General features: G+C 38.9%; 1 protein-coding gene across 1 annotated transcript; it reads left to right on the forward strand.

Moving 5' to 3' along the window:
• Positions 1-545: 545 nt before the first annotated feature.
• On the forward strand, positions 546-3,856 carry Fd102c (forkhead domain 102C). Its single transcript, XM_076814495.1, has one exon. It carries the CDS (start codon positions 1,181-1,183, stop codon positions 2,429-2,431), a length of 1,251 nt encoding a protein of 416 aa, XP_076670610.1. The 5' UTR covers positions 546-1,180; the 3' UTR covers positions 2,432-3,856.
• Positions 3,857-21,434: the final 17,578 nt, after the last annotated feature.

Here is a 21,434-nt window from a genome sequence, read left to right on the forward strand (position 1 = left end):
AATGAAGAGGCTGTTTAAGTTACGAATGGGTTGCGAGCAGAGTGTGAAGCCTGAATGGTGTCTAAGCTCGCACATAGAGAGTTTAACTGTGCAGTGCGTGGCACGAGTGCAGATACGATAGTTTGAACACGTCAGAGAAAATCATCAGCGGAATCAGTTCAGTACAGCGTTGTGAAGAACTTGTGGTATGATGATTCTGTGTCATTGTGCCGCCAACGTTATATTTCCTAGGTGTAGCCTTAACTATGATTCAAAGCACATCTACTGTTTAATTAAAAATTGTAGAAGTAACGTGGCTTATCACGATGTGACGATCCGTGCAAATATACCTGATGATCAGCGCTGCTCGGTGTTCGTTGATGTTACCATTATCGCAACAGCCATGCAGGGAATTAGAGCTACTGGATGAGCAACGGAGTCTTGCCACAGATTCTAGGCGAAAGGGGAAATGCACCGGTCGTCCTCCCGACGGTCTACGATCGGCTATGATATGAAGCTTTGTAGTCAGCTGGCTAGATAAAAGACAACGACGGCAACAGCTAGCACCATCACCAGGCGACGTCGTCACCACCACCGCCCCCGGTGGTAGATTACGGTATTCAGGATCAATATCCATAGTGGTAGGTGTGGCGGATGGCAGAGGGTTCCATCTTCGGCCGCCCTCTCTCTGCTTATTGGTCGGAGAATCGGTACACGGGTTCCGGCTTCCAGGCTGTAACCCATCCACCGTTCTGGGTAAACGGGCGGAGCTTGCCGTTTCTCCCCGAGGATCTAGTGGGGAGAAGCCATCGGGGCTCCTGGCAGACGGCCGAATCGTAAATCATGACCAGTCGGTCGCTCGGAGCGCATCGTGACAAACAGGTTGAAAATCGTTGGAAAACATCGGGCTCGCGATCGATCGTGTCTACGTGGCAGTCTGTAATCTAGTTTGACTATCCCGATTCGTTAACCGGCCAGGAGACATCCACGTGCTTCACGTTCGTACAGTGACAGCGGGCTACACCCGTTCTTTCCTCCAGTCATCGATGATGAATTGACGAAGACAAAAAGCAGTCGTGAAGTTTCGGATGTGAGACGCACCGTAGTAACCGGGAGTGAACAATTTTTTTTTTCGACTCGTCCGAAAATCGCGAGGAAAGGGGAGGATTAAGCAAGGGTGGTTAAGTGAGAGGGGAGCATCATGTGCAGCAACGAGAGCCCACCGCCGGCGAAAGAGCCGCTGGCCGTCGGCTTGAGTAATCCAATGACCGGTTTTTTGCCCGGTCTCGAACACTATCGTCTGCAGCTGTATCATTACGCGATGGCGGAGAGACTGAGGCTGGCTCAACAGTTGCATCCGCAGCACTCCGGTGTCGGTCACCCGCCTTCCAGCACCCCAACTCATCTGGGAATTAGTCCCGGATTCCCGGCTCCATTGCCCCTGTATCCGGCGGCAGCGGCCGCGGCCGGATACCCGAGCAGATTAGCTCTGTCTATGGCTCTGCTGCATCCTCACCACCAGCGGATACCGGAGGAGCCGAAGCCCCAGCACAGCTACATCGGCCTTATCGCCATGGCTATCTTGTCGTCGCCGGAAAAGAAGCTGGTGCTCTCCGACATCTATCAACACATCCTGGAGCATTATCCTTACTTCCGTACCCGTGGCCCAGGTTGGCGAAACTCCATCAGGCACAATTTGTCGCTGAACGACTGCTTCGTGAAGTCCGGCAGAAGCGCCAACGGCAAGGGCCACTATTGGGCGATTCATCCGGCCAATTTGGAAGACTTCCGACGCGGGGACTTTCGAAGGCGTAAAGCTCAGAGAAAAGTTCGTAGACACATGGGATTGGCGGTGGACGAGGAACCGGATAGTCCAAGTCCACCACCCCTACCGGCCACTCCGCCTCCACCCGCGACGCTTGGCCCGCCAATGGCGTCACAGTCTATACCTGGTATCTGGACTCCTCACCATAATCCACATCATCAACAGCACCAGCAACAGCAGCAGCAACAGCAACAGCAGCAGAATCAGCAGCAGACATTTCAAAGCCAGTCTCTGCGGCAGTCGTCGCTGTTCCAGCCGTCGAGGAAGAGACAGTTCGATGTGGCGTCCCTTCTCGCGCCGGACGATCAGCATCAGATCGAGTCGGACCTCAGGCCAGCCAAGTTGAGGAGAATCAGCTGCAGCGAAGACGAGCTGCACGATCTTCAGGAGCCAGATCAGGACGAAGAGGACGTGGACGTAGATGTCGTTGCTGAGACGAGCGTTCTCCCATCGCCCAACACACCGTCGGCCAGTCCAGACTCCAAGGTCATTTCTCCCGGCGAGCACTGGACCACTCAGGGTATACAGAACACCAATCAACAGTTGTCCGGTTTACATCTACACAATCATTTGCAAGCTAGAAGTTACTATGTATCGGCCACGTCGAGTACTGGGTCTAGCATCTAATGGATTAGGGAATCGCCCGGTCACGCAAAGTGTCCGAGATCTGCAATTCTCCTTGATTTCGCTCGTGAGCCGTCACTCCGTGTGATCGAACCCATTCAACCGTGGTACCGATACGTGGCTGTCGGAAACTCGCGTGACGACGTTTCAAAGACATGTGACGAATGTGACGGATGACGAATTTCGGAAGTTCCTTTCCTTTCGCATCGAGCGATTGAGTTTTTTTGCGACTTTCATTCCAAGAGAAACTTAGAGAAGTCCTCTCGTAGTCCTGCCTACACGGAGAACATCGTTCGTCCCTAGCTGGTGCTAACTAGTCGTGCCAAATTATGAAACTTTTCAGTTCCTCCGACATGCCAATCGAATATTCACTTCGGACCTAAATATTAGTACAATTACTATGTATATACTACTGATTCAGCTGTTACATTGAATTCTATCGGGAGTCAACGCGGCGTGATGTACGTTTGCGTCTCGGCACGGCCTCCGCAAACTTCCCTGTCCAAATCTTCTCGGTTCGGTATTCCGTCGCTTCCGAAAATTCGACTGTTTAGTTCGAGTCCGGTACTTGAATCCATGTATCGTGCAAGATGTGTTAGAGAAAGAATATATGTGTATTATATAAATAAATGTCTAAAGGAAGTATGTATATTTGAGAATCTGGGGGTAGAATTCCATGGCGTGCTCGCGGATACCTTGGCGTCGACGTATCAACGATTATAAGGTATATCAGATTCTCTGTACACTCTAATCGTTAAACTTTTACAGAGTAGGTACTGTGCAACAACTTCGAATCAAATGGTACACGATCAAACGTTGAAAAGTTTCTATAGACTGATTCGGAGGTATTTGAGGAAAACTTCGGTAGCGCATTTCTCTGTAAGAGGTTAACGCACGGTGCGCGTTCGACGGTGTATCAGCACGCGATGTTAAGGAGGAATCGACACCATCGCTGGCAATCGGTAAATTCTACCCGCTGGTGAAAAGATTCGTGTAAATAGGAGAGAAACCACGAGATGATGTCTCGCTCGATACGTAATTTCATACGGTGTCCATGTGAAATTCCAATGTGGGGCATTACATCAGACTGACGCGAAGCGCTCGCCTGTTCAAAGTGTAATATAAATCGTTTAAAGTTTAATATAGCCCATCTTTATTATCATCCATATATCGTTAAGATATATTCTGTGCAAGCCCGTGACCCCCTCTGTATGTATGTACATGTACCTATGTATACGTGCTTACGTGTAATTCAGATGTATCACAATGCACACACACACACACACACGCGCGCGCGCATATACGAAGCAGATACGGTTTTTTAAAGATTACCTCATATAATACAGATGTCATCGACCTGTCTCTCTTGACTCCTAGCACCGAGCTACCGCGCTCAGTACAACTGAAGTTGAATAAAGTTTCTGTTCCCATGAACTCGTTCTTCGTGTTTCTTTAATTGCCCAGTCTCCCGCGCAGATAAAAGTTCGCGAGGGAAGTCTCGCAGGTTTTAATATAAATTTCACAGCTCCATGCGCAGCTGTTAAAGTCGGAAGTATTTATATGGAATGATCTGCATTAATTATATAAGTAGTTAGTGCGTTAGATGAGAGCAATAATGTTTCTCTTATTTCATTGATGCTGGTGTGTCGATAAGTAACAGAGCTCTGAAATTGCAACCGCACAGTGGCAATCTTGACACGAATACCTTTGCTATTTTTCTAACTTCTCCGACGGTTTGCATGACGCGCAGAAAAATGCACAAGCTGAACTAAACATTCTACGTACGTTCAAGGACCGCCGCAATACTCGACGAGCCCGCGAATATTATTTGTTGTCATAACAAACGTTCTGTAATGCTTAATGCGCACCAGGAACGGTTAATATTTGTCTTAATACTTGCAAAAGGATGCGGAAAGCTTTACACTTCACGGTTGGGAGAGATGAATTCGTATAAACAATTCCACTGAGATCTTTAAAGTGTAAAGCGGATAAAACAGCGGATAGCTATGCAGTTATCATTATTATGATTATATAAAAACAATTCCCTAGCATTTCACACGATTGATTTATTAAATTGGCATGCTCGAAGTCGCAGGTCTTTTTGCATAACTTCAAGCATAAATGTTCTGAAGCAAAATAGGCTCCAAGAGATTGAATACATTTTGTCCACGAGATGCAAATGCACTTTTTTTATTTTCGTGAAAATTTATTTTTTGAATAAGCACCTCGCCGCTGTCTCATTACTGAATGCTTTCCGGGTTGAAAGTAGAGCTGGGACTATTTGTCGAATTTTTCGGTATTCGAATATTCGAATACTTTAGTTGCTCAGTTATTTGACGATTATAATTCGAATATCCAAGTATCCAAATACTATTCGAATATCCAAGTATCCAAATACTATTCGAATATTTAAGTATTCGAATAGTATGGTGTGAATTATAAATCAAGTTCTTTAGATTCATTTTTGTACAAGCTTTTATTTAGTTTCAGTTGCGAGTTCGTTAGTTTGTCAGGCTGAAATCTTGTGAGTTAATTTTGACCCACTTCAACATATCCGATCGATTTGAAACTTCATTAATCCTGAAATATTCGAATAGTATTAATACTGAAATATTTGAATAGTATTCGGATACTGAAATATTCGAATAGTATTCGAGTACTGAAATATACGAATAGTATTCGGATACAGAAATATTCGAATAGTATTCGAATACTGAAATATTCTAATATTATTCGGATACTGAAATATTCGAATAGTATTAATACTGAAATATTGGAATAGTATTCGAATACTGAAATATGCGAATAGTATTCGGATACTGAAATATTCGAATAGTATTCAAGTATTGAAATATTCGAATAGTATTCGAGTACTGCAATATTCGATTAGTATTCGAATACTGAAATATTCGAATAGTATTCGGATACTGAAATATTCGAATAGTATTCGAACACTGAAATATTCGAATAGTATTCGGATACTGAAATATTCGAATAGTATTCAAGTACTGAAATATTCGAATAGTATTCGAGTACTGCAATATTCGATTAGTATTCGAATACTGACATATTCGAATAGTATTAATACTCAAATATTGGAATAGTATTCGAATACTGAAATATTCGAATAGTATTCGGATACTGAAATATTCGAATAGTATTCGAATACTTAAATATTCGAATAATAACATTCGAACACTGAAACATTCGAATACTGAAACATTCGAAGTTTATTCGTAGCATTCGAATACTCAAATATTCGAAGTTTATTCGTAGCAATCGAATGCTTGTAAAATATTAGAATATTAAATTATTCGAATAGTCCCAGCCCTAGTTGAAAGTCACTTAACTATTCGAACAGTCGGTTGATGGCGGTGTGTACAATAAATGAGGAAACATTTTGTACTCACAATCAGCACTGTAACTGTCTGAGTTAGATTTAACTGGTCCCATTTCTGGATTGTCATGTGCGATATGAATGTAGCCTAGCACTGTCACGCACCAGCAAAACGCCATGCTTATTTACTAATGCAGCCTAATTTTGCATAGTTATTCGTGCATTTGTTGGAGTTCCGCACAATATTCCTCTGAGTTTACAGTTTCACCTGTCTTGAAAAAAAATCTATGTCACCAACTGCATACAACCAAACTACCACCACAACGTTTATTAAACAACATGTTATTCTGCTCAACAAAGAACTTTTCTGTAATATTCGAAAAGAGAAGTGGATGCTTTCAAATGAATACAGAAAATATAAATCCATAAGTAAATAGAAATACAAATGAATTATAAAGTATTCTATACTTTTATATAATTTATATTGTGTACTTTTTATTTAGCACAGACAGCCCTATAGTTCATTAGATGCTATTGCAATTGCCGTTGTAATCAGCAGTTGATCGTTTTGGAATAGATTTCGCAACAGTTTCGTAAGTCATTGTCGATATGTTATTCAAACGGCGAACACCGCGAATACAACGCATAAAAATAAATATTATTCTGTTGTAATCGCAATTCACACTTATCTAAAAGTATGAATCTTCTTTTAGCAGTCTGCCTCCGCTCGCGCAAAGTCATCGTCAATTATTAATTCAATCGCGGTAAATCGCTCGCCTTCGATAATGCTGTCAGGTTTCAAGCTCGATAACAGGACAAGAAATAGTATGCCAAAATATGTTAGCATACAAATGGGACAGATAGCAGGAAATCACATTTCAAATAAGTGCTGTTGTAACAGCGCCGCGTTTAACTCGTGCCATCACGAACCCTTTAAGGGGTCATTCTGGTTAGCGCGCCGATAAATTCAGCGATTTTCAGGAATTTATTGCGAAGACAGGAACCATAGTAATGGAATAAAACTTTCTTCTATTTATTAAACTACATTTCTACAATAAATAAAAAATATAAAAGCAATAAAATTATTGCTTTTAAAATGGTTTTGCAGGCGATTTTGATGGCATGTTTAAACATTCATGCTCGCTTGTGCAGGTGATCTCAGCAGTTGGACTTATCTGAATCCAAAGATATAAACAGATTCTTGATCAGTATGACTGTCGCTATGGCCTGAACTAGAATAAATGATTTATCCTTAAAATTAACAAAATGGCGGGCAGAATACAAGAATCAATGTATTTAGGGTGTGTTTTCTGTGCTATTTTCGATTTTAAAAGTAGGTTAGACTGAACAGAAATACTTGGTTGTAGTTCCGGCCATAGGCATAGGTGTGCAGAATAAGCAGTCCAATTTATAAAGCAATCGGTTCGATGGATTTTGAGATTTTACCTGCACCATGTGAAAAATTGACGTTTCGAGAAAAACGCTTTCAAAGTTTTCATCTATAGAGGCCCAGCCTCTGCGCTCCCTACAAAATGCCTATGTAGAAGCTAAAATAATTGGAATTTTTCAATGAAAATTTACGTACATTGTTGAGGATATATACTTTCGAAAAATATTTAAAAAAAAAATCGATTTTTTCAAAACGTCTAACCAGAAGAACCCCTTAATCCGATACGCTCTATTTTTTAACTCTTAGCAACATTCATAAATCGAAACACCAGCAGAAAATCAAATCCAAAAGATTTAACCAAAACTTAAATGGTGCCTATAGAAAGTTTATAAAATTATTCCTATTTGTAAATGTTTCACACTCTTCGGACTTCTATCATCGTAGAATCGTTTTAGCCTGTACTTAAAACATGCTTTGGAAAATAATAATATTTCTTGTCGACCATTAGGCGAATTACTTATTTCAATTATTTGCTATTAAATGTTTTCGAACGAACCGAGTTGTCGAAATTACGCTTCTAACGTGAAGCGACAAGATTCACAAATAATCTGGCCGTTGCATATTCTACTTACTATTTAAATATGGGATTCACCTGGCGAATTTAAATGCTCAAATATTTTTACAGGATTATAAACATTTGACACGAATGCCTCAAGTCGCTGGTGGCTTTCGGAGGTTTCAATTCTGATTTCCATCGACGGATACCTGTTTCCGCAGAAAAGTCAGGTTCCCGTCGCTTATTCGAGGCTTTGACACCTGGGCCGCGATTAACGCCGTTCGATCCGTTTATCGCGATTAATTGTAAGGGGAAATCTCTTCTAATGGGAAGCACAGTTGTTCCAAACTGTTGCTGGGAAATCCATAAGACAAATCCGACGGCCCAATAATCGGATAATTCGCTTCCCTCGGACGTCTGTATTCCTTGTTTAGTTCTTCATGCTTGATTTGTATCGTCGGGGGCAGTTAATCAAATTTCAACATTTTCACACACAGTGACTCGCATTAATATTCGGGCACTTTTTAAAATCGCATAACTTTTTTAGAATTGGTCCGAACGACTTGAGTTTTTTTGAGAAGCTAGAAGGATTACTTTGCTAAATGACGTATTTGGTCGTTTTGAAAAAAAATGTATTTGGTCGGAATAGCGAAAAGAATAGTAAAGGTCGATTTTTAAACTTTTTTTTGTGAGCTTGTAATGAAAATTCAAAATACCCGTTTGTAGATTGAAGTTAAGTTGTATACGTGTCTAAAATTTCATGAAAATCGGTTAACGTTGCTCTGAGCTATAAGCGCTTGAAGATCGCAGAATAAGGTCGAGAATTGCTGATTTTGGGAATTTCGCGATTCCAGACCTTTTCTATTTTTTTTTTGCTATTCCAACCAAGTGTATTTTTTCAAAACGACGAGTCACGTCACTTAGCAGACTAATCCTTCTAGCTTCTAAAAAAAACTCAAGTCGTTTGGATTAATTTTAAAAAAGTTATGCGATTTTAAAAAGTGTCCGAATATTAATGCGAGTGACTGTAGAATGAATCGATCAGTCATACAACATGTTTACATCAAGTGGTCTCGGTAAATGCGTTATAGAATTAGCTTTGTCTGCGTTGATCGATTTCGAATGCATGTATTAAGGACAATCTATTATATACTTCGAAATAAAAAAATATTTGTTGAACATCCTTACATGTGCAGGGCGAAATAATAAAAAATGAAATAAGAATAATAGTCGTTAAATGATTATGAAAATTATTGATTTGGTACAGTTTAGCTTACAATTAGTTCGCATTGTAGGTATCTGTGTTTCAAGTACAACCTTTGTGTTACAAATGATATTAGTTAAATTTATAATAAAACCACAAGGGCCAGGTATTTTGTCATGAGCATGCTTAAAATTAACATATACACTTATTAAATTATACGCTTTTAATTTGTCCATATATCTTCCCCCCTCTCGCGACGAATTCCATTTTTTATAACAAATGATTTCCTGAAATAAATAACAACGTCGTGTCACGTTCTCTTCGTTCATCTATTTCACGAGCATCGCAACGATTTAGGATTGATACGTAAGTACGTGGTTGGAGCAAGACTGAGAAAACAATCAGATGGGAAAGACATCTACCAAAATTGTTAGTGAAAATTAGTCTATAAATTTTTATTTATTATTTTATAAATTTCTAGTGTTTATTCTAGTGTGTATTATTTTATAAATTTCTAGTGTAAATGCAGCCACAAAGAGTATAAGGAGAAATATCTATTTAATATATAAGATATAGTAACTAAGAAAAAAATTTTAGTAGCGGTAAAAAAATTAGCCAAGTATCGAGTTACATGTACGGAAGAATTGCACCGTATGTCTGGATAACTGGGTACAGACTTCCGTATGGCCATGTTCTTTGTCAGCAACAACGCAAGATTTACTAGATCCTATCACAAAGTGTCCCATTGTCTCTCAGTTCATCAAATGAAGCCTTAAGCGATCGCATTGCGAACGTCAACTTAATCCTCAATGGAATAGTGCCACAGAGGAGGGAAGCCTGACGATAGAAACGAAAGCAATTTGTTAAATATTGCTTCCGATGATACAAACGACACGGATACAGAAGCTACGTTGGTTTCTGTTTTAAGAACTGTAGTTAAACAGAGGCGAAACTTTGCAACGAATGTTATTAAATAAATATCCATCTAACATGCTTGGTGCCACTAAATCCAGCAAAAAAGAGTAGCTGCTAAAAGTCTGCTACATCAGACGTTATTAATGTTTCAAAATTTCAGACTAGATAAGAGGAATGAAAGCACTTACCATTGTTTTATAATAATATAATCAAGTCGACTTTTTCTTTCGTTTCTTGACAAGAGTTAAATTTAATGTTCTAAATGTTCTGCTATTTGGTTTTTAAAATAATTTAGCTAGTAGTTACCAATGTATATTTGTGTACTATTAGATAATCTTTTCCTAGTGTATATAATACATATAAATAGGTGCGCCTTCGTGGAATAAATGAAATTACACAGTTCGACAAAATTTGACATTTTTTCGGACTTCTAAAATTCAACAGCCGTCTCTTCAGTTTCTGAGAAATTCGATTTTGAAAGAAACTGCAGATTTTCAACTTTGAACATCTTTTGTATGGAAAAAGTAATAGTTATTCACTCATTTTTGAAGATATCTTTCAATTTATTTCCAAAACTATGGGTCTAGGAGAAAATCTGACTACACCACGCGACGCGGCAGACAATTTTCCTTTAGAAAGCGTCAACAGAAGTGGTAAGTCACATTTTGTTTCCATACAGAAGCGAAATAGTTTTGACGAAACGTGCGGCGGCGACAGTGGTGGTCAACGGCGGCGCGCCCGGTCCAGTGCCGCTCAGCGTAACACAATCGCGTAATGCGCGTGACTACCACTGTCCGCGCCGCACGTTTTGCCAAACTATTTCGCTTCTGTATTGAAAACAAAACGTAACTTACCACTTCTGTTGATGCTTTCTAAAGGAAAATTGTCTGGTGCATCGCGTGGTGTAGTCAGATTTTCTCCTAGACCCTTAGTTTTGGAAATAAATTGAAATATATCTGCAAAAGTTGGTGCAGTTCGGGTGTTGTTTTCACTTTGATCATTGTTTAAACATATTTAAATGTTCATAATGCACTAATAACTTATACCGTTTTATTCGGGAGGGTTCATAGAATAATTTGACGCAATAAGCAACCGAATAACTATTACTGTTTCGACATAAAAGTGTTGGATTACTATAATTATTAAAAGGCAAAAATGACTCAATATTCAGGGAAACCTGAATATAGTAAAAGATAATGATACGTGTGTAGAGCGTCTTTTTATTTCAATATCTGGCAACGGTGATAAAACAGACCGTTGTTAGAGAAGAGCTCACTTCTGTTCGGTATACTGTCTTTGAAAGACTTTCTTTCCTAGCCGCTAAAAATAAAATTAAAATATAAATCTAGAAGGCTGATTTATTTAATATCCAATTTCCAATAAAAAGATGTTCGAAGTTGAAAATCTGCGGTTTTTATCAGAATCGAATTTCTCAAAAATTGAGGGTGATGGCGACAAACGGTTTGCGGATTCGTTTTCAGCGCACGAAAACCTATGAAAAACGGCTATTAAATGTTACCAGTCCAGATAGCTGTCGAACTGTGTTATGTATACAGGTGAAAATATAGGCGACTTATACATTTTTGACAAATTTCTGCAATTAGCAAAAAGACGATTCCCGTAGGTCTCGTAAATCATTTCATTTCCTTATTTAAAGGCAATCTTTGCTAAGAATTTCTAGAGCGAAACTTCATTAAGGAAAAAATACGAAGAATAATAATTCAGAGAAAAATCATGTAAAGATATAAGTATCGTTCAAATTTTAGATAGCGTAGGTACTTATGGTTTTGAAGAATTTAAAATAAGGGGAATGTTTCAAGCTTATGTTACCCATTAACGTGCTCTTTTTATTTCTAATGTGTTTGTGCTACACAAGTGTATAATGGGATTATAATTGCAATTACCTCGGTAGAAATATGCTGCACCCTGCGTTAAAGGCTACATGGCGTAGAAACTAGGTAGTGCCGTACTTTCTCCAATTGCAAATTATACTTGGAGTAATGGCGAGACCGAACTACAAATGCATATAATATGCGTAAAGTTGGTCGAGACCCGATATAAGAAGCTAAATGTTTTAGTTGCCGTGGGTATAACATAACCACAGTGTTATACAAACATTAATCATGCTGATCATGCACCGAACAAAACTCTCGAGTGACAACCAGTCGTTACAGGTGAAAGAGTTTCATTATTTAATGTGTAGGGGAAAGTTTCGCAACACCTACTGCCGCAAAACCTCATGGCCTAACATTTACATTTGCATTAAGCTTCAATTCATGTTTTAGATTGCGTAGAACACATTGCAATTTAAATCGTTACACGACTTCATTCTTCCAGTCATCCTAGATTAGGAGAGATTTACTTCTCTAAAATAAGATTAGGATTAATAAATGTAAGTAATCGAAGTGGATTGAGATCCCCGAGGAACATTGGGGCCAAGTTATGCAGACACTTACCAACCCTCAAAATGACAAAAAATTAGTTAAACACAGTATCCCATATTTAAGTCTGTATTTTGCAAAAAATTACCAACCCAGAGAACTCTTACATTATACAATTATTAAAACTACCAAGCCCTAGTTCCATTTTATGCTTAACAAATAAAAACTACAGAAAATTTGAAGTACCTGATATTAATTATACTACTCACTATTAAATAACCCACTAAAAGAAAACATTGTAAAACAATAACAAGAAATAAAATATACCCAATAGAAATACAGCTGGTTTTCTTTAACAATTAAAATCTTCAAAGTAAATTTACTGAATTTCAGATCACTGTGCGTTGGTAGCTTTCTGCATAGCTTGGCCCACTTAAAGGTGCATGAGTCGGCATCGAGAAGTAATTTAGCAGGCACTTTGTACATAATATATCAAACGCTGTTTCTTCTCGCCGCTTACTCGGGCTCTTGCCCAGGGATGAAAGAACATTCGTGTTCGCTCGAGGCGCGTGAAAATTTCTTCTTGTATCCTTTTCGAGCTATCTATGTGCATAAGTACATAGTTTCGTACGATCGAGGTTCTCGGAAAGCTCGTCCACAACGTCGGTTTCGAGCAGAGTGTTAAGAAAACAGCTAGGGCGGCGTTTGCTTGCTGGATGGCCCATCGCTGCTATCCAAACTTCGCTCTGGTTTGTTATTCCAAACCCGCTAAGCGAGCTATCCGTCCAAGTTTTCGAATGTTTAACAAATAATGACGTAGCGACGCTGATCATTCGTCTGCCGAACCAGATCACGAACTCAAAGATGGATCGAACGGCGATGTTGCTCCGGGCAGCATGTTCCTTCGGCGGCTCTTCATCCGGGATGATAGATTGCCGTTGCCTCTGCGCAATAACGTTTCGTCTATGTCATTGAAAGCCAACAATAATTGGGGAGTTGACAAAATTTTTAAAAGTGTTTAAAACTGTTCATTATGATAAAATATGCTTGTAAAAAAAATATTAATTTTTTGCTACACCTCTAACATGAAAAGAATGTAATTTTTATTTGAAATAAAAAAATTGCCGCGAAAACGCACTGCATGGTCACGTGACCATTTGTGACGTCACGGGCAGTAAACACAGAAAGTTGTGGTTAGGGAAAGGAAGGGGTGAATTTTTCTCACTAAAATAAGGGCGAATAAAAATTATTATCAGCACTGTGCTGTTCCCTGTTGTGGGAACACTTTGATACGTACGCCGAAGAAGTTGTTTATTCATGTTCCGCTGGAAACAAATATTCGCAATAAGTGTATTCGGCAGAACAGAAGTCTGGATTTGTAGCGAAATAGCTAACTAGCATAAGAGTGTCCAATGTTGGTAGATTTGTGCTGTCACCTTTAACGAAGTTCTTTTCCATTGCCAATAATAATATATATAAGTGACAGGGGCGGTAGCCGTGATGGAAAACACCGGTTCTCGTTAGATCACCGAAGTTAAGTATTACGTTGCGGTGTACTGGGGAAAGATGGGAGACCACCTTTCTCCCGGGGCGCTGCTGCTGCTGGGACCCGAAGGAGAGAGGAGGGATAAAAAAAATGGGACTACAGTTCGTTGGGCAATATAAGCAAAAATAAGCTTGAAACGCCATCCTGCTTAAAACACAGGAAAACAATAAAAACAAAGAAACAACATATATATAAGTGTCATTCGTCGCTATATATAAATCGCTGTTTACTGCACAATGACGTCACGCGCCGTGATTGGCGTTTCAGATCATATGACTCAGAACTTAAAAACGCCAATTTTATTTATTAAATTTTGGTAAAACGAATAAGTGTTTTATTAATATTTCTATCGTTTTAGGCTTTTCATTAATAAATCTGTAGATTTTACTACTTTTCCCTTTTTTTCAAATATTGGCAACTCCCCAATTGCTACTGAGAACATTCAATTCTCTGGTGTTAAAACGATCATACCGCTTTTCAGCAACTTTGGAGCCGCTGCCTTAAACCTCAGTTTCTCGCGTTTCATGACACTCGAGTGCAAGGTACGCCTACAATATTTTTCTGGGATACATAAGGAAGATTTTCAAGGGTTTTCTGCTCAAGGGAAATAAAGAACAAGTCACAACATTCTTGCGGCAGGACAGTTCTAAAAATGATAAACAGTGAGTTACCTAGAGCCTATTTTCGTATACCTATGACTATTCCGGCGCAAGTATATTGCGACTTCAAGAATATTCACGCAATAAGATGAAGAACTAAGCAACTGAATCTGAAGCTGAGGGTACCAGTGGAAAACAGGCACATGCTACAGTTTTATGATTTTAGAGGAAAGCGAGTTGAAGGAAAAATTGTTTATATAGGAAATGCGGTACGAAATTCTTATTATTTTAAACGAAACTTAAGGGGTTATGCCTAGTCAGGCGGTCGAAAAGAGGCGAATATTTGTGAATTTTTTTTGAAGAAGCGGAAGCGTATATTTTTACAGAACTAGTTGCGTTTAAAAGAGTAACATTTAAAGAACATTTGGTATTTTTTTCGTAGAAAAATATATACGTTTATAATTAAATAACAAGCGACATCCAAGAAGCATTTTTAAAAATTTGGTTTTGCGGTGAGCACTGCCATACGGAACCAGATTATCTAAAATCAAAAAACAAAAAAGATTTCGTTAGTATATTAATGTATCCTCAGGTTGACGGAGAGAATTTTCCGAAATATTAAGTTAAAACAACATGGCGGCTATTTAAAGTTGAAATCCTGATTTTTTCCTGCAAAAATCACGCGAAAAAATGTGCGTGGACATAACCCTTGTTGCGTGGAACGCCGTGGAACATACACTGTTTTAATAGTGATGCCTAGAAAGCTGATTTCAAAAACCAGGCTCTGGTTCAAGCAATGCGGCTCGAAAATTTTTTAAAACTCCACAGAAAACTCAGAAATTACAGGAATAGACGTAATGTTATAACTGATAATTATAGTTAAAGTACAATACAGTCGTTTTGTCCTTTTTCCTTTATTGAATTAGTCATATTTTTATTTTATTGATATTTTTAGTGAAATAATAAACTGTGATATGAATCGTGTGTGTTGTAACAATTTGAACCCCATATAATCCCAATACACCGAAAAAATAATTTTGTCCAGCCAGCACGTAGTATACTCGAACCACTGTGCGACGTGAGCTAGATCATGTGACTGCGAAAAGAAGTTGCGCCGAGGCGAGACGAAGCATAGTGAGAGCCTACCTTTATTATGCACTTACAAAATCTGAAATAACATAATACTCAGGAAACTGGTCACACTACAATGAAAAATTCACAAAATTATTATTGCGATCGCTGTCCCAGATGAAAGCGATGCAGAGGATACTTGAAAACTGGTGTCCGCGCGTAGCGAAGAAAGCGTGCAGGTGTGTTGTTACATTTGAAGATCTGCAGTCGTTAATATTCCAGGAGGACGAGATTTCTGAGAAGAACGACAAACAGGAAAGAGACTGTCAGTTGCGCTCTATTTTCACGTCCCTCAAGCTTCCAAATAATGGCGCGGGGGTCGAATTCCGTGAGATCGCGCGTAAGATAAATGCCACGGGGAAGTTCTTTAGAATTAACACCTTTCTGGCTCGGCGGATAGCGTCGCCTGACGTATTTAGATCAGATTGTCGGATCGACCGCGCCGACGTTGTTTGCTACAGGCTTGCAACGCGTCATGCATATACATGCACGCACCCGATGTTGCAGCGGGGGTGTGCATACGCGAAACCTTGCTGCGATGCAACGACAGGGGCCGTCATACATGCTGGGATATGTGGCTGCGTAGGTACTCGGGGCACATAGCGGTTGATCGTAGATGCTATGGAGACAGGATAGCAGAATCGGCCAGTGATCTTATTACCTCGGTAGTTGTTACTCTGCAAATGGATTTGCGGCTGCGCAGATTCGGATCGGTTATGGAGCAAGCCCAAGGTCGCCCTCTGCTCTTCCATTACGGGGTTATGCCTAGTCAGGCGGTCGAAAAGAGGCGAATCTTTGTGAATTTTTTTTGAAGAAGCGCAAGCGTATATTTTTACAGAACTTTTTGCGTTTTACAGAGCAACATTTAAAGAACATTTGGTAATTTTTTCGTAGAAAAATATTTACGTTTATAATTAAATAACATGCGACATCCAAGAAGCATTTTTAAAAATTTGGTTTTGCGGTGAGCATTGCCATTCGGAACCAGATTATTTAAAATCAAAAAACAAAAAAAGATTTCGTTAGTATATTAATGTATCCTCAGGTTGGCGGCGAGAATTTTCCGAAATATTAAGTTAAAACAAAATGGCGGCTATTTAAAGTTGAAATCCTGATTTTTTCCTGCAAAAGTTACGCGAAAAAATTACCAAATGTGAGCCGAAATACGAACATTTAGAGCATTATATTTAATTACAAATTACTAGTAGTTAAACATCTTGAAATATCTTTCTTAAATACTTTTCGACTGGTTGATTTATTATTAAAGAATTAATCAATTACTCTGCAAATGTTGATCGCAAACAAATTTTTTACACCTTCTTTCTGACGAGTAACCTCTTAAATCAGCAGAAATTGGGTCATTCGCCTTACGGTGTTTTCTAATCGATAGCAATAATATCTCCAAGGTCAAACGAAAAATACAATAGCGAATTCAATAAAAAAAAGAAGTGGGCAAAGTCACCCCAGTTTACGGTACCTCGAAAAATGGATGTTTGCGTATCTATATTCATTTTCATTTTTCTCTTACGATTAGATTCGAGGTTTAGAATACGCCTGTAAACTTTTCTGACAATCTGTTAGAGATATATATCCTACACGTATCGTATTCGAGCAAGATATTACTTAGGTATATTATACAGAATAGGTATTAAAAGATCCATAAAGTTGGAACCGCGGGATCTGGTTTAACGTTGAATGGAGTAGGCGAATCCGTTGAACGTGATTCTCGGTCAGATATACCCGGACACGAGGTTCCCCGTGGGACTCGGTAGCTAGGGACTCGGTCAACACTTTTGTCCCGCAGCGCAGGTAAAATATTAGCCGATCTTTCTAGTGGCAGACGGAACACGTAAAATGGGATCTCCCTCGTTGCCCGTTGCGGACGTAGGCCCTTCGGAATGCTCTGGCGTGAGCGCAAGAGTCTCTGACCTGGCCTCTCTGCCGGCCGTGTCAGGTGTTCCGCGCAATTCTAACGCCTAATAATCCATTTATAGCGCCCATAGCCGGTGGCGGATAGCCCGCGTTGTATTTTTAGGATCGACCCCGTCGAGGATCGGTAAATAAATCCTGATTCTCACGTGCCTCAAATCGAGAGCAATACGAGACCTTCATCTGCCTATTTACGCATTTCCGGCGCACGAGAACCACCATCCCTGTCGAGTACATTACAAAGGACGTATATAAGTAGCGATACTCGATGGAATGAAACCGGGAAGGAAAACTCAAACGGTACGGCGCGAAAGGAAAATAAAGCAGAACTTGAAATATCGGCCCAGTATTTCGTGCTGCGTAGGGGAGGGTAAGATTTTTCCTGTGGATTTAGTTAATGGCGTTCAATTATTGTATCTTTACGCATAGGTGGCACCGCTTGTAATTATTCAAACCATAAGCAGATTCTATCTTGATTCCAGTCGGACGCTTGATCCTTCAGTAAGGGAGAGTGGGGTAAACGGCGTTTTAATAAATAAAAACGATGCTCCCTCTCCACTAGCTAATAGTTTAGGTCGTATCCAACGCCGGACAGAAAGTAATAAATACAGAACGCTCATGCTACTCAAGATAAACACAATTTATTATTTTCATCATGCTTCAAGTAATATTCTGTCCATTTTCAATTGCATGTAATTACTGTTGAATTAATGATACAATTTTTTTTAAGCGGAAATAAAGCACTTTTTTAACAACATTTTGACCAAGGCGTTGCTTGAATCATGATTTTAAACTCTGAAATAAATTGTTTCTTATTTATTTAATGTCGCATCAGCTGAGAGCTATTAGCGACCACAGTTACAATAATTACAATATATATGGAGAATAGCGGGTATTGCCTAGTTGAGTTAACATTGTGCGTTTTTATCTATTATATCCCTCTCGCCTAATTTGATATTTCCTTGGTTATTTCTTGTTGTTCAAGGAAGGATATTATATTCTCAATATACTTCTTATTGTTCAAACATTCTTTAATTGTGGATGGGAGTTTTTCATTTTGTCTTAGGTCTCTGAGCGCTGGACAGTCTTGTATAATATGCTTAAGGGGTTATACCTAGTCAGGCGGCCGAAAAGAGGTGAATATTTGTGAATTTTTTTTGAAGAAGCGGAAGCGTATAATTTTACAGAACTAATTGCGTTTAAATGAGCAACTTTTAAAGAACATTTAGTAATTTTTCCGTAGAAAAATATTTACGTTTATAATAAAATAACAGGCGACATCCAAGAAGCATTTTTAAAAATTTGGTTTTGCGGTGAGCACTGCTATTCGGAACCAGATTATCTAAAATCAAAAAACAAAAAAGATTTCGTTAGTATATTAATGTATCCTCAGGTTGACGGAGAGAATTTTCCGAAATATTAAGTTAAAACAACATGGCAGCTATTTAAAGTTGAAATCCTGATTTTGTCGCGTAATTTTTGCAGGAAAAAATCAGGATTTCAACTTTAAATAGCCGCCATTTTGTTTTAACTTAATATTTAGGAAAATTCTCTCCGTCAACCTGAGGATACATTAATATACTAACGAAATCTTTTTTGTTTTTTGATTTTAGATAATCTGGTTCCGAATGGCAGTGCTCACCGCAAAACCAAATTTTTAAAAATGCTTCTTGGATGTCGCTTGTTATTTTATTATAAACGTAAATATTTTTCTACGAAAAAATTACCAAATATTCTTTAAATGTTGCTCTTTTAAACGCAAAAACTTCTGTAAAAATATACGCTTCCGCTTCTTCAAAAAAAATTCACAAATATTCGCCTCTTTTCGACCGTCTGACTAGGCATAACCCCTTAACCGTTAGGCTAGAATTACAGTGGTCACAGAGTGGATGTTCCGTTTTTGTTATTACGTATTGGTGTGTGTGTTTTGTGTGGCCAATTCGCAGTCTCGTTATAATTCATTGAATTTTCCTTGATTCAGCTATGGATGGGTTTGGGGAGTAGATATTGTCCCTTATCTCATGGAGCTTGGAAGGTTTGTCGGATATCCAATCAAGATTCCACTTGTTTAAGACTTTTCCTTCCAAGTATTTCTTTGCGTCCACGATAGGGATTTCTAGGTTAGGCAAGTCTATGAGTTCTGTTCTAATATTTTCAATTTCTGGGATGTTGTCAGGATTCCCCTCGAGTAGTACTATATTACGGTACTGATGCAGTTCATATTGGAGGTTGTTTCTTAAGGAGTCATTGGAATACGGATTCGAAATTGCTCTAATTAATGTATAGTTGGCTGTAGAAATTTTGTATATAGTTAAGGGGTTGAGTTCTAGATTTTTTATTGTAATTAAAATGATGTAAACTTCGCTTGTTTTCTTAGAGATTATCTTGGGAAAGGTGTATATGGTTCTAATGTTGTCTTTAATTACCTCGCCTTTTATAGGGGTGTTCTCCTCTACTTTTATGTTTGTGAAGATATATGAAGGAATTAGCCTGCGGATAATTGTTAACTGAGTGTCATTAAACAAGCGAAAATACGTTTATGCGGAATGTATAAATGTCTTGTTTTAAAGAAAAGTCCCTTTCCTTCCAAAAGCATGCCAAGGTGGCGTTGGTCAGGAGTAAGACGTAAACCCGAACGCCGAAGACTGTCCACGCGCAATGCGTTCACTTTCGGCGCGAGGTCCCGTTCAGTGGGAGGTGCTCCGGCGGAGCGGACCGCCGTAGCGGAAGGGGTGAGTGGTAAAAACAGCACTCGACGTTGGGGGTTGAAAACATATTTTCTTGAATATCTCGGAAACTATTCGGTGTAGGCGAAAAGTTTAACTTACAAAATTGTGTATTTTCGAGCGATCTATTCAGATATGCAAATAGCTTTCGAGATATTCAGGAAAATATGTTTTCGACCCCCAACTTTGTGGACTGTTTTCATCTCTTCAACATGGACGATGGCTGATAAAGAAAAATACTAATCTTGTCGGTATTAAATGCACTTATTTATGGTTTCCATTGATCTGGCTCCAAATTTAGGAATCACGATCAAGACACGACGCGATTCTTAAACTTCATTTTCTTGCAAACAAAATCGCGCGCAAAAACCAATCATTCTTCAGTTTCCATTTATTTTTTCATAAAGAATCGTCTTTATCCTGGCTTTATTACGAAGCCGTCACCACGAGATTAACACTATTCCTACCGACACTTCACGTGTACCTATCCCTACCGCGACCGGTCGAACGACCGGTCTTTAGCACAACTTATACTTTTTTATTACAGAATGAAGATAATAGCCAATTTGACAGTACAAAGTTCGTAACAAAAATTAAAAAAGACGTAATAAAAATTTACGTTAACCGATTTGGATGAAATTTTAGGCACGTATACAACTTACTGCAATCTACAAACGATTTTTTTTTAATTTCCATTACAAGCTCACAAAAAAAAAGTTTAAAAATCGACCTTTACTATTCTTTTCGCTATTCCGACCAAATACATTTTTTTCCAAAACGACCAAATACGTCATTTAGCAAACTAATCCTTCTAGCTTCTAAAAAAACTGAAGTCATTTGGACCAATTCTAAAAAAGTTATGCGATTTTAAAAAGTGTCCGAATATTAATGCGAGTCACTGTACGTATATTTGAGGAAAAGTCGTGAAGGTTAAAGGCGATTCAATTACGTTGTACATAGGAAATTCTAATCGAAATTTTAAAAACGGTCATTCGACCGGTCGTGGTAGGAATATTGTTAAAACTGCTCAGAAACATAACATTGTACATCTAAACGATAAACGAGCAATTGCTTAAAATGCTTTAATTAATTAATACACATTGTCTTAACGTGCTAATTATATAATTCACAATAAAAACGCCAAAACGATAATAGTACCTATTACACGGAAGAGAGAAAAGTGACTCCAAAGAAAAGGAACTGTGCACGCTACAGTAGCGCTGGGAGAGCATGGGAAGGTGGCGGGAATCACAATATTGTTAATTGGACTCGTTGAGGCGCGAAACGTGAAT

Source organism: Andrena cerasifolii, chromosome 6, assembly GCF_050908995.1.
Source record: "Andrena cerasifolii isolate SP2316 chromosome 6, iyAndCera1_principal, whole genome shotgun sequence".
Lineage (NCBI taxonomy): Eukaryota > Metazoa > Arthropoda > Insecta > Hymenoptera > Andrenidae > Andrena > Andrena cerasifolii.

What these genes read in the sequence shown, in the direction of transcription:
- Fd102c (XM_076814495.1), top strand. Translation starts at nt 1,181, where the DNA reads ATGTGCAGCAACGAGAGCCCACCGCCGGCGAAAGAGCCGCTGGCCGTC.